The sequence below is a fragment of the Mytilus trossulus genome, chromosome 5, assembly GCF_036588685.1.
Source record: "Mytilus trossulus isolate FHL-02 chromosome 5, PNRI_Mtr1.1.1.hap1, whole genome shotgun sequence".
Lineage (NCBI taxonomy): Eukaryota > Metazoa > Mollusca > Bivalvia > Mytilida > Mytilidae > Mytilus > Mytilus trossulus.
Window position 1 is genome coordinate 27,654,308 of NC_086377.1, and position 25,796 is coordinate 27,680,103.

General features: G+C 33.8%; 1 protein-coding gene across 5 annotated transcripts in view; it reads right to left on the bottom strand.

Annotated features, from left to right (window-relative positions):
• Positions 1–13,565: 13,565 nt before the first annotated feature.
• The window catches only part of LOC134718720 (WD repeat-containing protein 49-like), a 60,489-nt gene continuing 48,258 nt past the window's right edge, over positions 13,566–25,796 (bottom strand). For all 5 annotated transcript variants that reach the window (XM_063581406.1, XM_063581405.1, XM_063581404.1 and 2 more), the window contains 10 exons: positions 25,553–25,615; positions 24,388–24,553; positions 23,644–23,778; positions 22,947–23,098; positions 21,785–21,850; positions 20,561–20,690; positions 19,642–19,760; positions 17,775–17,898; positions 16,045–16,154; positions 13,566–15,500 (listed from right to left, as the gene is read on the bottom strand). In XM_063581406.1, coding sequence (XP_063437476.1) covers positions 15,306–15,500; positions 16,045–16,154; positions 17,775–17,898; positions 19,642–19,760; positions 20,561–20,690; positions 21,785–21,850; positions 22,947–23,098; positions 23,644–23,778; positions 24,388–24,553; positions 25,553–25,615 — 1,260 coding nt within the window. In that variant the 3' untranslated portion in view covers positions 13,566–15,305. The remainder of the gene's footprint in view (positions 15,501–16,044; positions 16,155–17,774; positions 17,899–19,641; positions 19,761–20,560; positions 20,691–21,784; positions 21,851–22,946; positions 23,099–23,643; positions 23,779–24,387; positions 24,554–25,552; positions 25,616–25,796) is intronic.

The window sequence follows — 25,796 nt, forward strand, 5'->3', positions numbered from 1 at the left end:
CTTTTTTTAGTTTCAGTCAGAAGTGATAATTTAATTTAGAATAAAAGATAAGAGAAAAATATAAAACAGAAACCTTAGGAATGTTAATCTTTCAAAATATCTTTTTCGTGCATGAGTTATTTTTTGTTTTGTTTTGAGCAGTCTTAAAAGAAACTTTTATTATTTTTTTCCTGTTATGTCAAAATTTATTGGGGGAGGTTGTACATTTATTTCCCATTTGTAACATAAATTTGATTTTTTCCTTTGATGTTTTTATGAAATAATTTGCTTAAAAAGTGTGGTGAGGGAAAACCATGGTATATTATATGCAAATTTATGTTGTACCATACTTTGCTAATTAAATATGCAACTCAACTAGATTTCAAAGGAAAAAAGGCGGAGCTTCAGCCATGGTATAACATATTCATGTTCATGTTATTCCATGGCTGAAGCTCCACCTTTTTCTTTAAAATGTATCCGCCTCTAAAATATTTAGGAAACTGTAAAACGTACTAAAAAGTCAAGATCTTCATTTTATAAGAAAAGGCAATAAATTATGTGTACCACATTTTCAACTATACGGGATTGTTACGAATTCCCTTAATTTTGGAAACAATCACTAAATGTTTCTTCTTTCAGTTTGGAAAAATATGAAATGTAAAATTATCATTTCCCGTTTGCAAAAATTCAATTAAATTTTGATTTATAAAGGGTGTAGGTACGTATATAAAAGAGAATGAATATCGGCTACAAATATATATCTGTGAAAAAAAACATGATTTTTTTTTGCGATCAATCAGAGGGACGTACAATATCTACCCCCCTGGATCCGCCACTGTTTAAATACATTGTTTTATCATTAAAATTGTGTTTTAATAAATAATCTAATAATCGAATTAATAAAATAAGGGAAGAAAAGTATTTTTCAAATAGATGAAGACAGTAATTGAATATTATTCCTTGCATGATACATTGAAAACAAAAAAAAACATTCCTACCGTCATCAGAATAATTATTTAATCCTCTTTTCTTTCTGCAAATTCAGGGGTTTTATTACATGAAATGCACAGACGATCATACACGAAGTGCAAAGTGACTTGCGCGAGCTTCCATTTCATTGGATAAAACTGTAACGTGATCAATTTTCAATATTAGTTGAAGGTCTTGAAGCTGTCAATCAATTTATTTATATTACAAATTTTATATACCATGTGTCTTACTCATTAACACTAGAACACACCCGCGAAATCGCGGGCATTCAGAGCGTATTTGAAAGGATGTAAAGTGTCGTAGGAAGAATTTTTTAAAAGATTTAATGACTTGAGAATTTCAGGAAAAGAATCAAAAGTACTTAAAGGTACTTGGGGACAGGAAAATGTTTTTTTAACCCTCCTCCTTTATTTCCAAAATTCCCATTTTTTGTTTTCTATTAATTTCATTATGAACATACATTTAGTGTACATGTATTATGAACATTCCAGTCAGAAGCCTGTAATTCAGTGGTTCAGTGATATTTGTTTTTCGTTAATTTTTTGTACATAAATAAGGCTGTTAGTTTTCTCAATTGAATTGTTTTACATTGTCATTTCGGGGCCTTTTATACCAGACTATGCAGTATCGGCTTTTGCTTATTGTTGAAGGCCGTAAAGTGACCTTTAAATGTTAATTTCGGTGTCAGTTTGGTCTCTTGTGGAGAGCTGTCTCATTGGCATTCATACCACATCTTCTTTTTTTGTAAAACATTTAGTGACTTGATAATTTCAGAAAAGGTATCAAAATTCATAGGTAATTTGGGACAGGATAATGGTTTTCCTAGCCCGGAACCTCCTTTTTCCACAAAAAAATCCTTTTTTTTGTTTGTTCTCAATTAATTTTAATGACACATGAATAATTTTAGCGCTTATCTGTATATAATGAACTGTCATTACAGGGGGGTCGGGACTGGGCGGATTTAGGGGGCCCGCCCCCCTGTTTCTTGAAAATAATTGGTTGCTTATATAGGGAATCACTGAAGCATGACCGGAGCGGGCCCCTCTTAGGCAGTCAACGGGCCCCTGCGTATGAAAATTTCTGGATCCGCCACTGCAGAGGGGCCCTGATCCCAATATCCCGGGCTTAAAAACATGAAATCCTGAGGTTCTGAATTTATTATACAAATAAAATATCTCGACATCCCGAAATTCGAAAAAAGAAATCCCGGATCCCGAGATGGTCAATCCTGAAATTTCTATCTTAAAAACACCCGTTCCAGACGTCCCGAAAGTGTATTTTCTTTTTACAGTCACTTCTCAGTTTAATAATTGATCCACAGCGGTCATTGATTGATTATTCAGACCCTCTCTATTAAATAAAACCTGTGACTGCCGTGGATAGAAAACTTGAAAATTATATCAGACAGAAAAATACACTTTATTCGTAGTATATGTATTTATTTCAAAGTAAAAAAGAAAAACGCAAACCGGGGTTCTAATTTGACTTAAAATTCATCTAATGACGGATATAAGACAGAAAATACACTGTATTCGTAGTATTAATGTATGTTCAAAGTATACAGAAAAACGCAAACCGGAAAGCTAATCTGACTTAAAATTTTGCCCAATGACGGAAACATATCCGGACGTCTTTTTTCTCGTTTTTCACCCAAAATAACTCAATCCGAATAACCATATGAATGGATGACAAATGCGATTATGCACTGTACCCATAGGACACAGAGGCATGATGATTAATTTATTGTGGAAAGAAGAGAAGCGACACCCAAAATGAGGTCTTCTCGTTTAATAGTATAGATATTTAAACAAACTCATCCTTCGGATTCATCCTTCGGATTCGTTTGTTTAAATATGTTAACTCGTAAAAACCATGGTATATATAGTACATAACAGGCATAGGTTTGACAATCATGCATGTCACCCGTAATTACATTTACATGTAAAAATTTCCCTATTTGGATCCAGATTTAAAAACAGAATGAAGAGGGTTTCTCCTGTTTCTTAGCGAGTAAGCAAACATTTAGTATTTCCGACAATGTACATGTATTGTTTATATCCTACAATTTAAATCTGGCTTTAAGGTTTAAACTCTGATTTGTGTATTTAATTATTTTGTAAGCAAAATGAAAAGTATGTCATATCAATAACCATGATGAAATAATTGTTTTTCCATTATTGAATCGTGCATTATTTGTGTATTGGATTACTTGATTTTCATCTCTATTTGTTTACTGACACATGACGAAATAGTTAAATTTAATTATTTTACAAAACCGTTGTCATTATCAAAAGATTAAAATCGACTGATTAAATGAATATGAGAGTTCAATTATTATCGGCGATGTCGCCCCCGGAAATTAGCCGTCAGTAATAAACAGTCAGTTAGCGTCAAAACAGCTAACATATTGTGTTTATTAAGTATGTTTAAAGTATATGATGTATATTGTATCTAATCAGCCCTTCTGTATTTCACAGTTTTTTTTTTAATTTATTCAACAAATTTCGCTTGTCCAGGTGTCAATAACGATGATGTCCACACCGTAAGTAGTTTGTTAATTGCGTGCCGTGTGCAGAACGTCGCCCCTCTTCTAAAAAAGGACGGTATAAAAACTATTTTTCATATAAAATCTTGCAAACGATTGTAGTCCAATTATAACACTCGTTACATTGTTCTTTGGTATATTTAGAATCCGTAATAGGTGTAGTGTAATTGCCCCGTAGTTCAAGGGGGTTTCCCCAACCTGTCACAAGGGTACTGGTACATCAACGAGGGATCCGAAGGGACACATGACATGACGTAACAGTTGGGTACTTCCAGCCTCTTCCTCGAGGACATCTCTCTCTTACCACGGAACGAGCAAGGCAATGCGCCGATATCTGGGGCTAGACGAGGTTAGCTTGGACTGACACCTTGTAGGAAGGTAAGGGCGCTCTAACACTAAGCATAGCTTGTATCAACCCCTCGGGTAACCATAGAGCTCAGCGAGACAGGCCAAATAACACTTTACTGGTAGTTGCGGGTGGTTTAAATTTTGGTCCTGTAGGGGATTGGACGCCATTTTGGCATCACTCCAAAATTTTGAGTGCCTTCAGTCAAATCTAAAAATAAGTATTTTGTCTAAGGGAGACAAACCGGGTCCGGTGGTAAACTTTCTAGGTGAAAGTCAGTCGTATTTGTATAGTTTTTGGGCTGAGCAAGGATTTGATAGTTACAAATCCTTGGGCTGAGGAAAAACTTTTTGAAAAGTTTGCTTTAGTGATAGCGAGATTTGGTCGCCATCTTGGATTATGTTTACAGATGTAAACAAACGGATGTAAACAAACACAAGAGCAGATTGCTTTTATAGTGTTCCGTGTATATTTTATTTTTGACTTGAGTTTTTGTTGAATAAAAAATTATTGTTGATCCGTGTATATATATAATTTTGTGAATTATATTGAATAAAGTGAAATAAATTTTTATAACTTTGTAAAGTACAAAGATACTATGCAGGGGTACATGATCAATATTAACACCTGTCCTAAGGTAATACTTACCTGCATACCTGGCATAGGGGAGGCCATAGCAGGAAGGATCATGGATATTAGGGCAAAAGGTATCCACATTGATAGAGATGTTTTGTTCCAAATTCCACACTTGAGAGTGACAGAAGGTATTCTGGGTATAATTGATTTTTCACGAAGACCAAGAGCTGAGCTCAGGGAAGCTGTCCGTGACGGAGCCTGTTCTGTTAGTATGTTGCCTCCAAAGACTGATCATGTGATTGTTGATATGGAACCAGAGGAGTATCCTTGTTCAAGTTTTAAGGATACAGGTACTCAAGATGAGGTAGAATCATCTTGCTCAGAGGATGGAGCCTGCTCCAGTCTTGAATGGGACAAACATCGCCTGGAACAAATACAAAGTCGTTCTGAACATTTAACTATGTTAGAGCAGTTACATTGTGAACCATCACAGGAGAGCCTTTCTTCAGAGAGTTTGAACTCAGACCTGAGTGTTTGTAGCAATGAGTATCATACTCAACCACCAAGGATCAACATGGTTGCACACCCTCAACCAGACAGTCAACAGGACGGTGATGTCCCATATGACAGAATGTTCATATCGCTTAGCCAGAACTGGCATATTTAAAACCCTGTAGTCGATCAACAGGAAGATTGCAACCATCAACAAGAGGTGCAATAGACTCCGCCTAGATATAATAGCTCTGATTATGACCAACAACCAAGGTTCTTACATACACCTACATCTGACCATGTTCACTTTTCACCAAGTGTACAACATGAGCACCACTATGTCGACCAATATCAACATGGCTTCAATAGTCTTCACCGACTGGAAGTCAACAAGAGTCAACATAGAGTGCAAATGCAACATAAAGTACAATGCCTACAACAACGGCTAGACCAGCTTCAACAAGGGGTCATTAACTATGCATAGCCTGTGCAACAACAACATCTAGCTGCAGCGCCGGCTTCTATACCTCTACAGCAGCTACAACAACAGGTTAGTGAAGTTGTTCATCAACAACCAAATTATCCAGAACCAAGGTTTCAACCACCAAGTTCTGTACCAGAAGTTCAACAACATAAGATGATTGGTCACCCAACTTCTATGTATCAACCTCCTAGAGGTGAACCACCGCCACAAGCACCAACAAATTTAATGCCTTACAACCATCAATACATACCTGGTTTAACGTACCCAAGTTTGGGTCAGTCACAACCATTACACGTGCCTCAGTTACCTATGCCTGGCACACAGCAGCAACCTCCACCATCAGGAGCACCTCAGCTGCATTACCACCAACATTTCGGTTAACAGCAAGACAGAAGGAATATAATAGTGATTACTATGGGAGACGAGAAAGAAGTGATCCTAGACATAAATATATAGGTGATTCTGACATGTCAAATGTTTCAGCATACCGCCAGTCCAGAACAAAGCGAAGGTCAGAACCTGAGTACAACAGACCTCATAAGAATCAACAGCGTGATTTCTCACCTTTAAGAAGTGTAAGGAGTTTTCCATTACACCATAGTCGTTCAAGTCCTAGAAGGTCTAGAATGTCTAGTGACTCCCGATCAGAATCTGACACAGATGGTCAAAGTTCTGAAAGCAGTCAGGAAAGTAGACAAAAGGAGAAAATAGAGAAAAGACAATTTCTGTCCTCGATCCCGAAAACGCTCCGCTATAATGGGAAGGGCAACTGGAAAGCCTTTTATACCAAGTTTTCTAGTTATGCTAAAATGGCCGAGTGGACAGATAAACAAAAAAAGGGAACAGCTCTGCTGGTGCCTAGATGATGCAGCCAGTGAGTATTACACCTTAATCCTAGAAAATAACAAAACAGCAAGTTTTTCTGATATTGTATCCAATATGAATAAGAGATTTGGTCATCAAGAATTGCCAGAAACCTCACAGGTTCAGTTCCAGACAAGTGCCCAAGGAGAAAAGGAGACCTTGGAGGAGTGGTCGGAAAGATTGTTGACTCTCGCCACTACAGCCTATAGCAGGTACAGTGAACAACTAATGACTGAACAGGCAATCATGAGGTTTTGTCAGGGTTGTAATGATACAGTTGCTGGAACAGAAGCTTGTATCTCTAAACCAAAGTCCATGGATGCAGCCTTGGATATGATTAGATGGTGTCAGCACACTAGGAAGGCTGTCAGTGCCATTCAGAAAACTAGCAAGGAGGAGTCTCTTTCAGAGAAGTCAGTTAACTCACCAGTAGTTCTTGGTGTAAGTAGCACCAAGTCTAGTATGGATAATCGTCTCTCCCGCATAGAAGAACATATAAAGAAAATGATGTCAACAGTAACCAGTTTGGTTCAGGAACAATCAGCCAAACATGGAACCAGTCCTAGTTCTAGGTCACCTAATCAAGACAACATGTATTCTGATTATTCGCCTACTCGTAATTATGGTCGAGGGCGAGGGAATAACTCTGGCGACAGGAGATATACCAGACAGGGTTATTATAATAATGAATGCTTTAATTGTCACCAGCAAGGTCATTATATCAAAGACTGTCCAGAACTTTATGTACAAGAAACAGAAAGACAGACAGTACAGAAAGAGCCAACATCCCAACAAGTATCTTTTGATGAGAATAACATAGACAATTCTCATGAATCTGAAGGAGTAGTATCTGGAATCAGTACAGTTAGATCACTAGGATCAGCCAAACTCTTTAGAGTTGAAGTATATATTGCGGGAAAGAAAGTACTCGCTCTAGTTGATTCAGGTTCTGAAGTAAGTATTCTTAAGGACACAATTTTTGACACTTCGGAGCCTAAGCCCTATGTTATCAGGGAGACTACCATGCATGGTGCTGGTACCAACATGACAATGCCATGCAGGCTTTCTAGTCCTATAAAGTTTAAGATTGGAGATATACAGTTCAATCAACAACTGTATGTAGCTCCAGTGTCATGTGATATGATACTGGGATTTGACTTTTTCATGCATAATAGAGTTGTAATGAATGTAAGAGAACTAACATTAACTGTACAGAATAGGAACATGCCACTTATACTAGGAGATGAAAACATAACTCATGAACCTAATGTCAACGTTGTTCATGGAAAGAACACTTCAGATTCATCTTCAGATGAGAAACCCAGAACAGAAGGGTCAACACAAAGGTTCCCAGCCAGCAGGCAAAATGCTGAATTTCATCTTGAAACAGTCGTTCCTCAAGTAGAGTCTAACCTAGCTATGAGGGCCTCAACATCTACACAGGGATCTGAGCCTGATCAATGTAGAGACAGTAGGGTTGACAAGGTAGAATCAAGAGAGAGCCTAGGGTTGTATACTTGTCCCAAAAGTGGAAAAAGGGAGAGGGCTTGTGTTCAAAGTCCAACAGACCGTAAATGTCCTGTAAAGAACTGCCCAGTAGTGGTAGATAGAAGAGACGTAAAACGACATTGTTTTGAAGAACATCTTTCTGAAATTTTTCAGACATATCATTCCAAAAGACTGATGGAGGACAGAAGATTTCACCAACATAGAGCTTATGTGGTTATGCTCATAGCAAAATGGTTAACCGGGCAGGAAACAGTTACTGCCAAAGACTTGGTGAATTTCCTCAATGAGAAGTCTTTTGTGCCCCGTTCTACACATGTTTCAGGGATACAGATGCAAGTCCATCGTACAGTGTGTAAAGAGATGGGATGGACAGATTATTTTAGGTATAGTTTGAGACCGGTAAACAGCCCTGCTTGTTTACTCAATTGGAGAGTTCTTTCTTCAGTTCTACACTTTTTAAGCCCTGAACAACAAGATATGGTGGTCGAAGGATTTAGCTACAATCCTAGAAATCCTCCAGAACCTGAGGAACTTGCTGAGATGAATGCCAGTTTCTGGCCAGTGTTTGTTAACAAAGCTCAAGATGAGTCAGCAATCCCTCAAAAAGAAGGGGAGGAAGACAATGTTCAGTCTGAACAAGAAGGACGTACCATAGTAATGGACGAAATAGAAGAAATTCACTATGAGAGTGAAAGTTTGAACACTGAAACATCTAGCAAAAAGAGAAAATTGCAGTCCAATATTGCTGACAATGAAACAAATGCACACCATACTCTGAAGAATAAAACCGTACTTCTCCTAGGACGCCAAGTTTCACAACTAGCTGAATCCCAGGTAGAGCATTCTTCTTCACACCTCAAGTCGAGACAGAGTCCTCAAGTTCCAACAATTGTACTTATACAGTATGAGGGTTTGCAGTGTATGGCAAGGGTTAGTTCTATGGCAGAACTGTACAATGTGGTTACTGAACGATTCCCTGAAAGTGGGAATGTTTCACTGATCTGTGAAGGAACAGTTTTAGATGATAGTGTATGTTTTGACCTGTTAGGTCATCGTCCTCACATTGAAGTGAGGCGCCTTCAGTAACAGTTTTCCCAGTTTAGGATTTAACACCTTTGAAATTGTGTTGAGTGTGAGCCATTGTTGTACTTTCTGTGATTTTTATTAATTTTTTTTTTGCTTCACACTCTCACATGTAAAGTGTACAAATATGTTGAATAGTTGAATCAGATATTAGAGTGGTGGCATGACCCTGTTTTTATTTAGATTTTGGTGATACTAACTATTAAAGTAGTAAAATAGTTAAATGCATCCTTATATAGAGGCACTATATATGTGGGATTTTTGACAAGAGTCAAATTATTTATGGTCATGTACATCCTTCCTAGTTTTGGGATTATAGACCTATAGTATTTAGTCGGTTGTGAACTATGTACAAAGATATACATGTACATGTTAGTTAGTTTCATTTGGAAATTCAGGGTGGTATTAATGAACTTGTCATTTAGACATTGAGATAGTTTTATATTTTGAAGCATGATTTTTGTCAGTTAAGGTCTGAACAGTTGATACATGTATATGTATGTGAACATTACACAGAGTCAGGGTTTTTAGACGTGTTGAGCACGCAGTTTATTGTCTTGTAATGAGACCCATGTCCAGGACTGTATAAGTTGGAATAGCATATGGCTATGGTCGACCTGGAGTTCGGCTGTTATTTGTCCTGAAGAACCTGTTGAGGTTGGCACCCTGTGGCAACTCTGGTGTGTAAATTGTTGGGAATTTGGTACTCTATAGATAAGATAGCTGTTCAGAGCTCGATTTTCATATGTTTATTTTTACATGGGTAATTAAATTTTTTTTTTCTTGGGAAATATTAAGTTTTGTCAATTTTCCCCTTATCCAGAATCAAGGGGGTGGATACTTAGGATACCCTGTGTCATGGTTTAATTAGTAAAAGACGTTGCCAGTCTTCCCCTTGGGAGTTTTAGTAAGATATACAGTCGTTTTTGTCGGAACTGTAGTTCTTCCTTTTTAAGATGGAGGGGGGTGTAGTGTAATTGCCCCGTAGTTCAAGGGGGTTTCCCCAACCTGTCACAAGGGTACTGGTACATCACCGAGGGATCCGAAGGGACACGTGACATGACGTAACAGTTGGGTACTTCCAGCCTCTTCCTCGAGGACATCTCTCTCTTACCACGGAACGAGCAAGGCAATGCGCCGATATCTGGGGCTAGACGAGGTTAGCTGGGACTGACACCTTGTCGGAAGGTAAGGGCACTCTAACACTAAGCATAGCTTGTATCAACCCCTCGGGTAACCATAGAGCTCAGCGAGACAGGCCAAATAACACTTTATAAACCTTAATTATCTGGAAAATGAGATCATGAATTATCTGACGGTATTTTTAAAAAATAATCTGGCAAACGATTGTCGTCCAATCAGAACACTCTTTACATTATTCTTTGGTATTTTTAAAACTGAATTATCTGGAAAATGAGATAATGAATTATCTGAAATTCAGATAATCAATTATCTGGAGATAAATTAGGATTATCTGAAAATCGTTCAGATAAACCTAGCTTTTCTTAATATTTTCAAATAAACCGGGATTTTCTCCAGATAATGAATTTTCTGTATTATCTGAGATAAACTAGGATTTTTTCGAATTTGAATTAAGCTGAGATAATCTTAGTTTATCTGAGATAAACCGGGATTATCTCAGATAAACCTAATTTATCTGAGATAATCTAAGATTAATTAATAAAAGTGGTTCAGGCGTGCCATAAATATGCACATTAAAATTCAGTTCAAGAGAAGTCCGAGTCTGATGTCAGAAGATGTAAACAAAGAAAATAAAAAACAAAATGACAATAATACATTAATAACAACAGACTACTAGCAGTTAACTGACATGCCAGCTCCAGACTTCAATTAAACTGACTGAAAGATTATGATTTCATCATATGCTAAAGCTATTTGAAAAGAGTTCCAATGTGTTAAAATTGAAATCGACTTGAACCCTTCGTGAATTTGACAGACGTCATCATGAATTAGTTGACACCCAACTTACGCCAGAGTCAAACATACCTAGCATCAAGCAAGGTTCGTGCTCAATAAACATCTTGGTAAAACAAAATTTGCAACAAGCAGAGTTCATACTAAATTTAGATAAGAATCAAACACACCATGCACTAAGTGGGGTTTACACTCAATTTAGATCAGAGTCAAACATACCTTGAAACAAGCAGGGTTCACACTCAATTTAGATCAGAGACAAACATACTTTGCATCAAGCAGTGTTCACACTTAATTTAGATCAGAGTCAAACATACCTTGCAATAAGCAGGGTTCACACTCAATTTAGATCAGAGTAAAACATACCTTGCCATAAGCAGGGTTCACACTCAATTTAGATCAGAGTAAAACATACCTTGCAATAAGCAGGGTTCACACTCAATTTAGATCAGAGTAAAACATACCTTGCCATAAGCAGGGCTCATGCTCAATTTAAATCAGAGTCAAAGATACCTTACAACACATGCAGTTCACACTCAATTTAGATCAGAGTCAATCACACATTGCAACAAACATGGTTCACAATTACAAACTCAGTATTGTCATGCCGATTATTATAGCTAAACTAATAAGACCAGTATCTGACTTGTCAACAGTCCTGCTTAATTGGGGATATCCCACATGAGAGGTGTTGGTCTCACATTCATGAAACTCAAATATACAGAGTAAATGCTTTTAATAAAACATTAAAAAGAGCACAAAATAATGATTTATGCAGATGTGTCCTCATTTATATTCATAGATGTTCTAATTAAGTACACTAATGTATAGGTATGCATTAAATCATTCTGAATATGCAAGAAATATTTGCCACAGGATGTTAAGCAACTAGCAATCAAGCAATTATTTGGTCCCCTGGTACTAAAAATCCCCCAATGGATAACTTGAAAGTTTGCAAGTATGTTTTCAGCAAATATGGCCCGTAAGACATTCACAAAAACACAACATTTGAAGATCAAGGTATTAACTGAATATATATTTGAAATAATATCTTAATTGCTTGTGCATAGTTGCATTCATAGATCATGATGCAAATTCCGTTTCAATTGACCTATTTTTCATATGATTACAGCCTTGGATTTGAATAAAATTGCCAATTTTCCCCTCCATTGTCTGCCAAACTCTCAGATATTGAGCTGAAAATTTGAATATAATTGCAACACAATATGCATAATATTTCTGTTTTGGTAAATCAACTTTTTACTTAACATTTAAAAAAGAAGCCAAATTCCATCTGATGACATTTTATATATGGGGTTCTAGATGGGTTTTCAGAATAGAATAACAAAAAATAGAGAAAAATGGGCAACAAGAATAAATAATGGAGCTTTAATGGGATGTTTATGGAATACAGTGCTACAGAATTCAATAATAGAGAAATACGACCTTACAATAAGAACAAGAATGTGTCCTAAGTACACAGATGCCCCTTATGCACTAATTTTCTATATATGTTCAGTGGACCGTAAAAATTGGGTAAAAACTCTAAATTGGCGTTAAAATTAGAAAGACCATATCATAGGGAACATGTGTACTAAGTTACACACGTTACGGACGCCATCACGAGTTGGTTGACCGTTATGGAATAACCCTTTCACAAATGATATCGGATATGTTCCTTACGTCGTAACTACAATCCCCTTCCCTTTCATGAATTTGACCTACCGAATTAGACTATTTACCGGATTTGTAATCACATAAGCAACACGACGGGTGCCGCATGTGGAGCAGGATCTGCTTACCCTTCCGGAGCATCTGAGATCACCCCTAGTTTTTGGTGGGGTTCGTGTTGTTTATTCTTTAGTTTTCTATGTTGTGTCATGTGTACTATTGTTTTTCTGTTTGTCTTTTTCATTTTTAGCCATGGCGTTGTCAGTTTGTTTTAGATTTACGAGTTTGACTGTCCCTTTGGTATCTTTCGTCCCTCTTTTACAAGTTGATTGGACTTACATATTCAGGTATTGACACATCCTTTGCTTTCAAATTTTCATAGTTCTTTTGTTTAAGTTGGTTGTTGTTTTTTTTAGTTTTTTTTATCTCTCTCACAGTCTTATAGCTCTGAGATACTGCTGCAAGTTGATTACAAGTCACAGAGGGTACCATCAGCTCAGTAATTTGGTAATTAACAAGAAACTTAGGTTTCAAAACCTCAGGAAAAGTTTTTTTTTTTTATAATTTGGCAAATATTTTATGTCCTTTTTGCTCTCAAAAATCTTAGTTTTGGCTCTTATACAAGTTTTGCTTTTAAATATTCAGCTTCGAGCATTTCTGATGAAGGTAAACACAGAAAAGCCCTTTGGATGCATGAAATTTATAATGACTTGTTTTTCTTCATGTGTTTAGGCACTTAAAATCATTGGCTTTCAGCTTTCTTTGGAGATGATCATTAATGAAGTTATTTTAAGATAAAAAGCTTTGGACACAGCAAGTTCGCCTTTTCAAAATCAATCTAAAGGACTATGGGTAATTCCATTGTTGGTACCCCAAAATGAAAACAACATCCCGTCATTGGTTGAATTTCAATTGTTTGGAACATTTTTAACCAATCACAACGTTTTGGTGTACACTTTTGAGAATATTACCCAGAATGCATTAGATTCTGAAATGGCCAATTAGTGAATTAGTTCATTATCACACTTTAATATTATACTCTGTTACCTAGTAACATCAACAGCAGCTGTTTAAAAATTAAAATTGAAGTATCAGCTTTGTAACATTTTATTAAAATTAGACAAACAGATAAAAATACAAAACATATTAAATTTAACATCAAATATTCTAACCTGAATATTAAATTTAACATCAAACATTATAAACCTGAATATTAAATTGCTCTTTAAAAATATTCTTTTGTTTAAAAAGTTAAGAGTGATTCAAAACTTATGTAAAGTTGTTATAAAAATTGAACAACCAATAATATGAACGAAAATGAAATACTCGTTTTCTTTAAGTTTACAAAAACGGTTATCAGGAAATTGTCTTCTGGCCAATGAAGAAGTTTCTACCTTAAGTTAATTTTAACACCTCAAATCTCAAGTTAAATACAAAAATGAATATGTCAAAGCTAATTTTTGGCCAAAATGATGAAAAAAGATAAGAAATCTTTTGAAATTATTACTTTTTACCATTAAAGCGATTTTGGTTAAGTCCAAGTTAAAATCAATTTTAACTCTAAATGTTTGGATACATTACACTTGAAAAGAGACATAACCAGAATTTGGACGACATGAATAACATATAAATGCATCTTAAAAATATTGCAATTCTAGAGAATTAAAATAGCACTTAAACACTGTGCATTTCCCTTTCAATATACTGAAATCTACACTAAACTATAATTAATACTGATCTTAATGGAAAGGGGCAATTGGAAACATTAATGCAAGTTTTGAGTTATGATAATTCGTGAATTAAGATAAATTTGTAAAATTATGATTACTTTGTGATTTTATAAGGTAATATAATTTTATTATAAAGTTATTTGTGTTGATTTTTATCATATATTATAGGTGAAAGTACAAACAGTGATTTGGTTTTTATAACAATTTGTAGAATTATAAAAAAACTACCCAAATGAAAAGATTTTGAGTTATCAAAACTCTGCTATTGGTTTATTTAAGTTGTCCACATTTTCAATGAAGTAAAAATACTTTCGAAAAAACAGAAACAAAATAATTTCCCACAAATATTTCTTTTAATACTCCACAAGTTTTTACTAGACATATAACAAGGAAATAGATTTAAATATCAAATAAACATTTTCGAAATAAAAAAATAAACACACTGAGGTTTTTGTCACTATCACAATAGACATGTAGGTTTTTATAAAAAAAAAAATCAACAAGAATCTTACATACAAATATATTATTTATTATCACAATAAGTTAGCATTGTTTTATGCAAATAACAATAAATTCAATATCACAGTTCAATTAAACATAAATATGGCAGTTTTAAGTAATAAAACTTAAACATCTTTGTACAATTAAGTTCAGTAAAAAAAAATGTGATTTTAAAAGAGTTAGTTCCCTTTGTTAGCAAATTTCAAAAAAATAAATTCAACTAGTCATACAGACCACTATAGACTTTTCTCAACCATCTTCATTTGTTTATGCCTTGTATGATGGTTGCATTTGCAAAGTTCATAAGACAACCAATACATTTGGTTTAAAAGTCTTTTAGAAATTTGAATTTTATAACATTTTTTTTCCCTCAGAACAGCATCACCTGATTTAATGAGTCTTTGAATAGACAAATTTTCCAATGAAAATGAGTGTTACAAAAACTGAAGTGGTTCATCCAATCAAAAACAAAGAGACAAATCACATATCAGAGGTGCAATAGATATTGTTTTAAAATGCCATAGCTCAATTTTAGTCATTCAAGATATTGAAGTTTACAAGAACAGAATTATTTTGTCCAATCAAATTTAAATTTACAGATCACATGACTGAGGCATCAACACTTGACACGACAGATGTTCGCCTAGAAACTCCTCGGCTCATTTTCATGCCTTTAACAGAACGTGATTTAGTAGAAACAGAAGTATTTTGTCCAATCATTTGTCCTATATTCTGTAGACTAGACTTGGTCAATCCACTGGCCAAACTTCCTGCTAATTTATTTCTGATGTTAATCTACAAGAAAATAATAAAAATAAAAAAAAACTGAGCAAAAACAATAAGTCTCCAAACTTTGTTTGGGAGACTTAATAAAAAATCAATCAGTCAAACAATGAACACTGTTTTCACATGTAATGTAGAAAAAAATCTAAAAAGTTTAATTGTGAGCTATTGCTCAATAATGATACCCCTGCTATTAGCAGTCTTCACCCATAACTTTAGGCCCTGCAAAATTTCTTTTGAGACTGTCAAAATCAACTCTATAGGCCAACAGAATCTAGCTAAACGTTGAGGCCTGTAGATTTAAAAGTTTATGGTGAAAACTGTTCAAGTCTTTTTTTTTTTTTTTTTTTTATTTGCACATTTAGAGGCGGATTGAGAGTGTTTTCTAGTCCCCCCATTTTATGGGTTGACTATTTGGGGAATGACTGAAATATGACTGGAACTGGTCCCCCCTTATGAAAATTTCTGGATCTGCCACCGACATTGTCTTTGATCATACCATTATAATTGTACCAATTGAGGTCACTAGTTTTCTGATAACAAGTGATTTACTTACTGGCTGGTTTTGATTTTCTAACTGCATTTTATGATAACTTTTCATCTTGGCTTCGAAGTCAAGGATGTACTTAGGGAAAATCTCCTTCTCAGGAATAGGCTGTTGTAGAGCTAAAAACATAGAAAAAATTGTTAATTTTTGTTTCCGAAACATAACTTAATCATGGTTCTTATAACATTTGCATGTTTAGGGAATTTGTCAAATATAGGCATAATTTTTTTCTATGATGGAACTGTTTTGCAACTAAACCTCAAATTCTCCCGTGCTGCCATTTTTTATCTATCTTATCTTACACTTGCTCATCAGCTATATCATAGGCAGTAAAGAAGTAATTTTTCGTTCATAATTTTATTTCAATAAGGTATACTTGTCGTTATGTTGTTGTAAAACAAAGACACATAATTGTGTGTGTCAATAGATCAAAGTTCAGTCTTCAACACGGAGCCTTGGCAGTCACACCGAAAAAGCAAGCATTTAAAAAAAAAATAATATTCTTATTTGAGTGTAGACCAATTAAAATATAATCTTTGTTTTGTAAAAGAGCAAAATATCAGTTCCATTTAGTTTGTATTCATTATTATCAGTGGTTTTTCAAGCTTTTTGTTCTAACTTTTCATTTTTTTTTTTATTAGGAAACAGTCATTTGAATGTCCATCCCGTCCCATGTGCAAAAAGTACCAACCAGTGAATGGAAAGTGTGAAGCAGAGAGATATGTTAAATTTGTACTAACTATGCTATTAATATACATGACTTTAATAATACTTAATTTTAAAACATAATTATGATTAAGTAAAAATCATTTGCAATATGAAAGTTATTTTTCAACTTTTATCCATTCTATCTTATAGATCTTCTCACTTTGTGATTCTCTATTACAAAATTATAATGTTTCAAAAGCACCAATCTTTTATGACTCACACAGCTCTGTGTTAACATCAGATGTGAAATTGTCATTTGATAAACTGATAATATAATTGTCTGATGTAATGATGAGTATAGGAAGATGAGGTTATTGAAGTACAGAGTTGCAGTTATAAGTTACTATTCCCAGTTTTGTGTCGCCCCAAAACCAGTTTACTTACATTCCTTTCAGAAAAGACAGAACTGGGTTTTCGCTTTTCTTTAATTGTAATGATAATAATCCAGTTTAATAAATAATTTTACCCCTGCTTTAAAATATCAACTGTAAATTTCTCAAACAAGAGAATTATAGTTAAACTATAGTTTCGAAAGAAAGAGATTTTCTCTGCCACAGTCTCATTTAAGGACAAGAAATTAAACTTAACTTTCACAATATGAAAAACCATACATTAACTGTTTATCACAATTTTTATAGACATTGTCAATGATGTTGGCTCATGATGTCATCTTGTTCTAACTCTGAGAAACTTGAAATGGAAAATTATCACCAAAAAATACTAGTTTTTCTGTATTTCATTTAATAAAAATATAGCATTTCTTAACTGTTTGAAAACATATCTGGTCAGATATAACTTTAAATCGTCTATTTAAATTTGTTAGTCCTTAACAAAAAGAAAAACAGTTACAATGCAGCTGTCTTCTTCATATTTCATGGAAAAAGCAATGGACAATGATAAAACTTTTTAAGAAAGCCATAAAACAAAACAATATTCTAACTACATTGCAAAAATATTAATCATGTATAAAAAAATTCTGTGATACAGTTAAAAATCAAGCAAATTCTTATTTCATTATACAATGTACTTACTATCTATGAGATTAGGTAATTTAGGTAGTCTCAAGTGACTATCTTTACGTTTAGGTACATAGTTAAAATCTTGTTTAGACACTTTCAAATTCTCCAAGTCTTGTAAATCTTTTGTTTCCAATGCCTACAAAAACAAAATTTACAGTAAACTAAATTTTAACAGAAGGTCAAAGTGCTGCATAAACTTGGGATAGACTTTCTATTTAAGTATATACTAGGAAAAGTTATCTGGGTGTCTTTGAATCAATTGCATATAAATATCTAAGGGTATTTTGGTATAGAACATATTTTAGCTTTTAAAAGGGACAATATCTGTCAGTGATGGGGACTTTAAATCAAAATACTAGCAAGCACTGAGGGATAAAAATTGCTTTAATTTATCAGTGGGAATCAAAATTAATATTGTATTGTAGGAATAAAGATGATTTTAACAGTGACTGTTGAGCAGGTTCTGCTTACCCGTCTGGATCACATGAGATCACCCCAAGTTTTTTGTGGGGTTTGTGTTGCTTAGTCTTTAGTTTTCTATGTCTTTTTCATTTTTAGCCATGGCGTTGTTACTTTATTTTCAATGTATGAGTTTGACTGACCCTCTGGTATCTTTTGCCCCTCATTTAGAACAGATATTATATTCTTGAAACTTGCAAAAGTTATGTAATATTCTTGATAAATTATATATCATTTTTTGGATGCATAACTACATGAACTAATTAAGATGGGATGATGTTCAAAGCCAAAAATGATTATTTAATCAACAATTACCTAAACAATATGGAAGACCAAATAAAAAACTGTCTAAGTACAAAGTTATGCAGGAGAGATTCTTCTTATTTTGCTATAAAATTGGAATAAAATCAACATGAAAGAAACTTTCAAACATTTGCTGTGAAAACATTAAAAATCTTAAATTTACAGAATGATGCATAGACATTAAACTTTAAAATATCAATTATTTATCCCAAGAATGGAATTACATTCTATACAGGTATACAGAGAGTTTATTCCATATCATAACTTCAAAAGATAATTATGTGTAAAACACTCTATATAATTATCTTTATTGAAACTTTACACACCATTGTTTTGGTTACATTCCACTTCAACATTTGTAGCTGTACCTAAATGACTTGCCATTAATAACCTTTAACAAGACAGATACTGCTTTATCCCACTTTCACCATCAGCTGGAGATGGCAAGTAACTTGTGATAAAACTTGGACACTGACAGCTATGTTCTTGGGGTTTAACTACCTGAGCATATGTTTCATTTAAGAATTAAATGCTTCTTTTTGTAAATTTATTGGGGTGTAAAAGCGTTGACCGAAGTACATTTTGTATGAAGCGCGGAAGCGCTTCATTCTAAAAATGTACGCACGGTCAACGCTTTTACAACCCTATAAAGTTACAAAAAGAAGCATTCAATACTTATAATTACATTTTTTAGCTAGGATTATAAAAACACGATTTTCATGAAGTTAATTTTTTAAATTCACCTGTGCACTTTATTGTGGAACCTCGTGTCATCATGAATGAAATGTTATTGTCTCATGCAACTGCTTACGGAATAACATGTGATGTGCAATTAGCCAATCAGAATAACGTATTATAATGAAACATACATCTAATGTAATTATTGATAGATGTCTGAAAATGTTTATGGACAGGATGTTTGAAGTCTTATGATCAATGCACTATATTTGTGTCACAAAAGTAGTGATCAAACTTGAAAGATTTAGACATCAAGTCAGTACCATAGGGTGTTCATTGAATTTCATGCAATCTTTACCCCAAAAGTGCCTTCAAAGACAATGCATATGTAGAAGGTGCATTTTGTTATCAAAAACAGAATGATTGTGATTTAGCTTACTGAGTATGGTCCAGCAGGTGCTTGTCCTGTTCTCTCCCAATGTAAGTATGGTAAATCTGGAATATTGCCTGGCTGTTTTCTTTCTCTTTTCTTTGTTCTTGTTTCTTGATATTCTTTCCCTTAAATATTCAAATAACATCTTATCAAAATAAATTCTAACAGAGATATGTCTCACCTGTATGTCATTTTGAGAGTAAAATACAAACATTGCATTTAATACTTGAACATGTAAGTTATGCAATATTTTCAAAGTCATGAACTAGACTGTCCCAAGTCCTGTATTTCAGTAGTTGTTGTTTGGTGCTGTGTTAGATATTTGTTTTTTGTTTATTTTTTACATAACTTAGGCAGTTAGTTTTCTTGTTTAAATTATTTTAAATGTCATTTTGGGGCCTTTTATAGCTGACTGTGCATTACAGGCTTTACTGATTGTTGAAGGCTGTATGGTTACCTGTTAATTTCTGTGTCATTTATCTCTTGTGAAGAGTTGTCTCATTGGCAATCATACCACATCTTCTTTTTTATAAAGGTATAAGGCCAAACTATTTCCATGGAAATGAGATGTGCCAATGCGTATACAACTGGTTCCCCATAAAATAATCTAATCACTAACTGATAACACTGCCATTGCCAAAAACAGTATACCAATGTCATGCTTTTTTGACTCTGTCAAGGCGAGACAAAAACCATTGGTTTTGGTAGACTTTATGTAGTTCAAAGTTCATCTTTAATTATTTTATCATATTCTGTTGACACTTGGCTATAGATGTAGACTGTATCTATATCTCTAAATTTCCTCTATTTTCTTGTGTAAATGTGTTGTTGTCTCAATGGTACATACAAAATATCTACAATTTTTATATTGGGGACCCAGACATATTTCTTAAATTACTTGTTGTCCCAAAGTCTCAATCCATACCTAAAATGGTGGTGTCCCAAACATGTATCCTGTATCCCTGTAAATCTGATATTGCTCTTTCATCTGGTTTCCAGTCCTTTTCTAGTAAGGGTTTCTCTTCCTCTGTCTCTTTCTCCTCCTGTTCTTCTTCCTATTTTTCATAAGAATTTCATTAAAATTTGCATAAGAATATATATGAATTTGGTTAAGAATTAGCATACAAATTTGCATAAGAATTTGCATAAAAATTTATATAAGAATTTGAATAAGAATTAAAATGGGAAGTAATCAAAATGTTCATTTGGAAATACTGTGGACCTATTCGTTTTCTTGGGTACCAATTTTTCATGGATAAATAGATTTTATTTTCAATTTTTTAGGATACTTGATTATGTGGTTTTGCCAATTTTTGCATACAAGCCTACAGCAAATTTGCACCATTGTGATCTTTTATTATTTGTGGTTTACTTTATATTCTCTGATATCCACGAACACTGGTATCCTAAGAATAATTATGGATCCACAATAGATATTCCATATGTGGCAAAGATATCAAAAAGTTGTACCAGTATCTCTCAGTCTTTAAATGAAAGACAGATAAAAAATTTATAAGCGAAAAACCACAAATAGCAAATATTAGTATTTTTAGCACTTAAAAATGAAAAAAAGCACAATCATTATATAAATTCATGTTGATTTATTTGCATATGTGTTTGTTAAAATTAGTAAAGAAACTATAATAGCTCTTTTCTACACTCCAAAAATCTGGTACCCATTTTTTGTTACCTCATTCATGACAGATGACAAAAATGAACATGAAAATGCTAAATTTCTAATATATATAAACTTTCAGTATGATAAGGATCTGCATTACAATGACCTAATATCAAATAAACCAACACAGGAAACAACATGACTAGCCATGCATTCTTTACTATTTCACAATTACATAGAAAGAGCAATTACTTAATTTGTCTACAATTACTCATATTGAATAATAATCACACAAAAGTCAATATGATTGAAATAACATGCACATGGAAAAAAAGTTCTAATGAAAAAACTCCTTTGTTACAAAGTTTGTTTATTTTCTCTTATCTCCAGTTTTTTTTGGTTCGTTTTGACAAATACACACTTTTTTACCAAATTTATCCCATATCCCCAATTCATTTCATCCCCCTTTACTTTATTCCATGAAAAAAATCAGATGATAAAACAGTTTCCAAGGAGGAGTGTAGAACTGACCTCTTCTTCTTCCTCTTCCTCTATCTCTTCTGCTGGATCAAACTGTTCCACTTTCCAATGCTCCTCCTAATAATAAAATCATAATGATAAAAACAATGGCTTAACATACACAAATAATTGTAAATTAGTGGTAATATTTTGCTACTCAACAATAAGTATATTAACCCCTGAATAACTAGTCAATAAAAAATCCTCATTCATTTGGAGTTGGTTAAGGATCAAATCTGGAGATCCACATCAAAACCCAGGATTCATGACATGTTTTAGTCATGTATGGATAGTATTAAAACCCTCAAGGGTAGAAAAGGTATATAACAGGAAGGTAGTTTAACAATAATTTCTATTTAAAGAATTGTAGTTTCTGACTAATTCATAGTAATTTTTTGTAATTTTTAACCCAGTAATTATGTACTTTGTATTTCCAAATGCATTTCCATTTAGGTAAATTGTTGGAGTTTGATTTGCTCAGTCTAGTTTTCAGTGTAATGATTTGTGTTTTGTGTGATTATTTTTCGATATTAATCATGATTTTGTGTGTTTTTCCTCGACAAATAATCTTTCTTTCTTCGATTTACCAATATCTTCAACCTCATTTTTACATTTCAATTTTAGATGTACTTTAGCTATGCAATATATGTAAAGATGTTAACAGTTATAATAATAGCAGTAACAAGAATGTGTCCAAAGTACATGGATGTCCCACTCGCACTATCCTTTTCCATGTTCCATGGACCGTGAAATTGGGTAATAATCTAATTTGGCATTAAAATAAGAAAGATTATACTATAGGGAACATATGTACTAAGTTTCAAGTTGATTGGACTTCAGCTTCATCAAAAACTACCTTGACCAAAAACTTTAACCTGAAACTCTGATTTTTATTTTCTATGTTCAGTGGACCATGAAATTGGGGTCAAAAGTCTAATTTGGCTTTAAAATTAGAAAGATCATAGCATAAGCAACAAGTTTACTAAGTTTCAAGTTGATTGGACTTCAGCTTCATCAAAAACTACCTTGACCAAAAACTTTAACCTGAACGGACGTACAGACAGACGAACGGACGCACAGACAAACGAAGGGAGCCACAGACCAGAAAACATAATGCCCCTCTTCTATCGTAGGTGGGGCATAAAATCTACACTTAGTAAAACAATGTATTCACCTGTCCACAGACACCAATCCTCTTGCCTAAGAAGTCATACACTGCCACACCACAATCTGTTGATGCTGATATCACTAAAGTTCTACCATTCCGTTCACACATCTCTATCGTATTAATCATATCTACATGGGGCTGGAACTGACTTTTTAGCTCTGAAATGATAAAGTACAATATAGATTAACATTTGAGCAGCATCAGATAAAAATCGACCTTGTGCAAGTGGAAGTATACATGTACTTTACGCTCACATATCTCTAGCATATCAATCATATCTACATGGGGCTGAACTGACTTTTAAGCTCTGAAATGATATAAAGTACAAAACAGTTTCACATGTAATATACTATGTCGTTAAACAGATAAACAGTTATTTTAAATGCAGTCAAAGCTTTTGACTGTTTGCCACCCCAAAGATCTTTGAACTTAATTTTAGTGTATCTCCTTTAAGGTTAGAGGTTTCAGAGTTTAGAGGTAGACATGTTTAGCCAGCCAGCAGGCATGTCATTCAGTCTAGTAAAAATGATTTAGTCTTCTTGTCTACTTTTATAAAGTAGTGTAATGCATAGAAAATATTCTCACGGTTTTCTTCTTTATGTGAAAAAGGTTTGTGTATCGGACATTATTCTTCAATTTGTTTACCTTCTTGGACATTGATACCACCCTTATACATTTATCCCCCCTTGATATCTATACTCACTAGGTGGGGCTGTTACAATTTCGTCTTGCTGATGTAAACAATATTCTTTGATGTCCCAGACCTTGATACTGCCATCGACATCGCCTGTCGCTAAATACTTGTTCTGTGCATCAATAGCCATTATTATACTGCCAGCTACAAGATAAGTCAGTTTATGTATCTTTTGCTAATAATTACAGGTACATTAGATGTATGTTTCATTATAATACGTTATTCTGATTGGCAAACTGCAATATCGCCTTATTTCTTAATCAACTTGCACATTTTAAGAATGAAATCCTTGCACGCTTCATACAAAATGTACTTCGGCAACGCTTTTACACCCCAATGAAGTTACAAATAGAAGCATTCAATTCTTAAATATAACATAATTTACGGACAAAAAAAAAATAAAAATTTAATGAAAATAAGATTATTTTGAACATTTTGTAACTGATAGCATCTATGGTTTATAACCGGGTTCGTAGTGCTCAGTCCTTAATTTTCTATATTATCTGTGTTTTTTATACTGTTGTTTTGTCTTTCGGTCTGTTGGTCATTTTTCGTTTTTTGTCATTGCATTGTCAGTTTGTCATAAACTAGTTAGTTAGAATTTCCCTTTTGTTTCTTCCGCCACTCTTCTAGCTACCTTCAACTTCATATTTTATTTGGCCTTTTAAGCTTTTTTTATATGAGTGTCACTGATAAGTCTTTTGTAGACAAAATGCACACAAATATAAAATTTCAATCCTGGTATCTACCTACCATGTGCATGAGCAACAAACTCGGCCATTAATTCTGATTTAGCTGTATTCCAAAACCTGACCCAACCATTACCACCACAACTAACCAAGTTAGCTCCTCCCCCTGCAGACTGGTGCTTTCTCTCTTCTAAAAATTGTAACCTCGTTACAGCATAGCCAAAGTCATTCTGAAAATATTATTCATACATTAATACAACATTTTAGTTTCAATTATATCCTATTTTAGCATTAAAAAGAAGTGTTTTTGTTGGTAGCTAAGTCTTTTTACCATATGTTATTTTCAGAAGAAAGTAATTTTAAAGTTCTGATGCACACTACCAATGCAATGCTTGTCAGATTGGTGACTGGTGATTTCTACTGTGCAGGATGAATGTCCAGTAAATCTGTTTTGCTTCAATTATATAAATATTGATTGTTCATAGATTTTTTTTACCAATAAATAATACTTGCCATTGAGATAAATGTGTAGAGAAACATCAAAATAATTGGCTTCAAGACCATAATTATCTCCCTTTAGTTGTCATTGTCTATTGATATAGTTTCCCTTTTTTTTTCTCTCACTTTTTTCTCTTACTTTTTATGCATTCCACGTATGTACACCTCAGTTAAAATGAAAATTCTGATAAGAAGCTTTAATCAAAATTTGAAGAATTGATATTACAAATGTAAAAATTTATAATTTCTGGTCTTTTTCTATTATAGTGTAAATCTATAGATGACCTCAAATAAGCTTTGTAAAATGATTTTTTTTTCTTCAAGCTTGATATATCTTGGAACCTAAGCTATATCTTAATTTAAGGTGGTAGACCTTGGTTCAGGGAGATAACTCTTTAAATCAGTAATGTGTTTGTAAAGTCAAGTTTCATCAATGTATTTTAAGCATTTACCTGAAACAGATTGAAAATAATCTATGTAACATAGAACATAGAAGCTTAGGACATATTCATGAAAATGGTGGATACAAACGTATTGATGATTTTAAGAGTTATTTCCCTTAACCTAGGTCTACCTTCTTAAAACTAACAACATACTTATCAATCATCAAAATTCCTCTGATTTTGTAATAAACAAATAAGTTGCATGTTTTTAAAAGATTCACCCTAGAAATAGGTATCTATTACTAGAACTAGAGGTGATTTTTTAAAAATATTTGTCATCTAACTTACAGAATCTTCCTGTCTTTGTGAAGCTCTTGACCTGGGTCGACTCTTTGTTGACATATGGGTAGCCTAAAAATATAAAGAAATTTAACTACCCACAACTACATGATCTTCTAATTGGTGCTTTTTCATGGGGATGAATTTCACGTCCCAAAACACATATCTTTGCGTTATTCTATATATCTATATATGCTACTCCCTCCAAACAAAAAAGAAAGAATGATATGAGGTCAACTGTGGCAGTTCATTC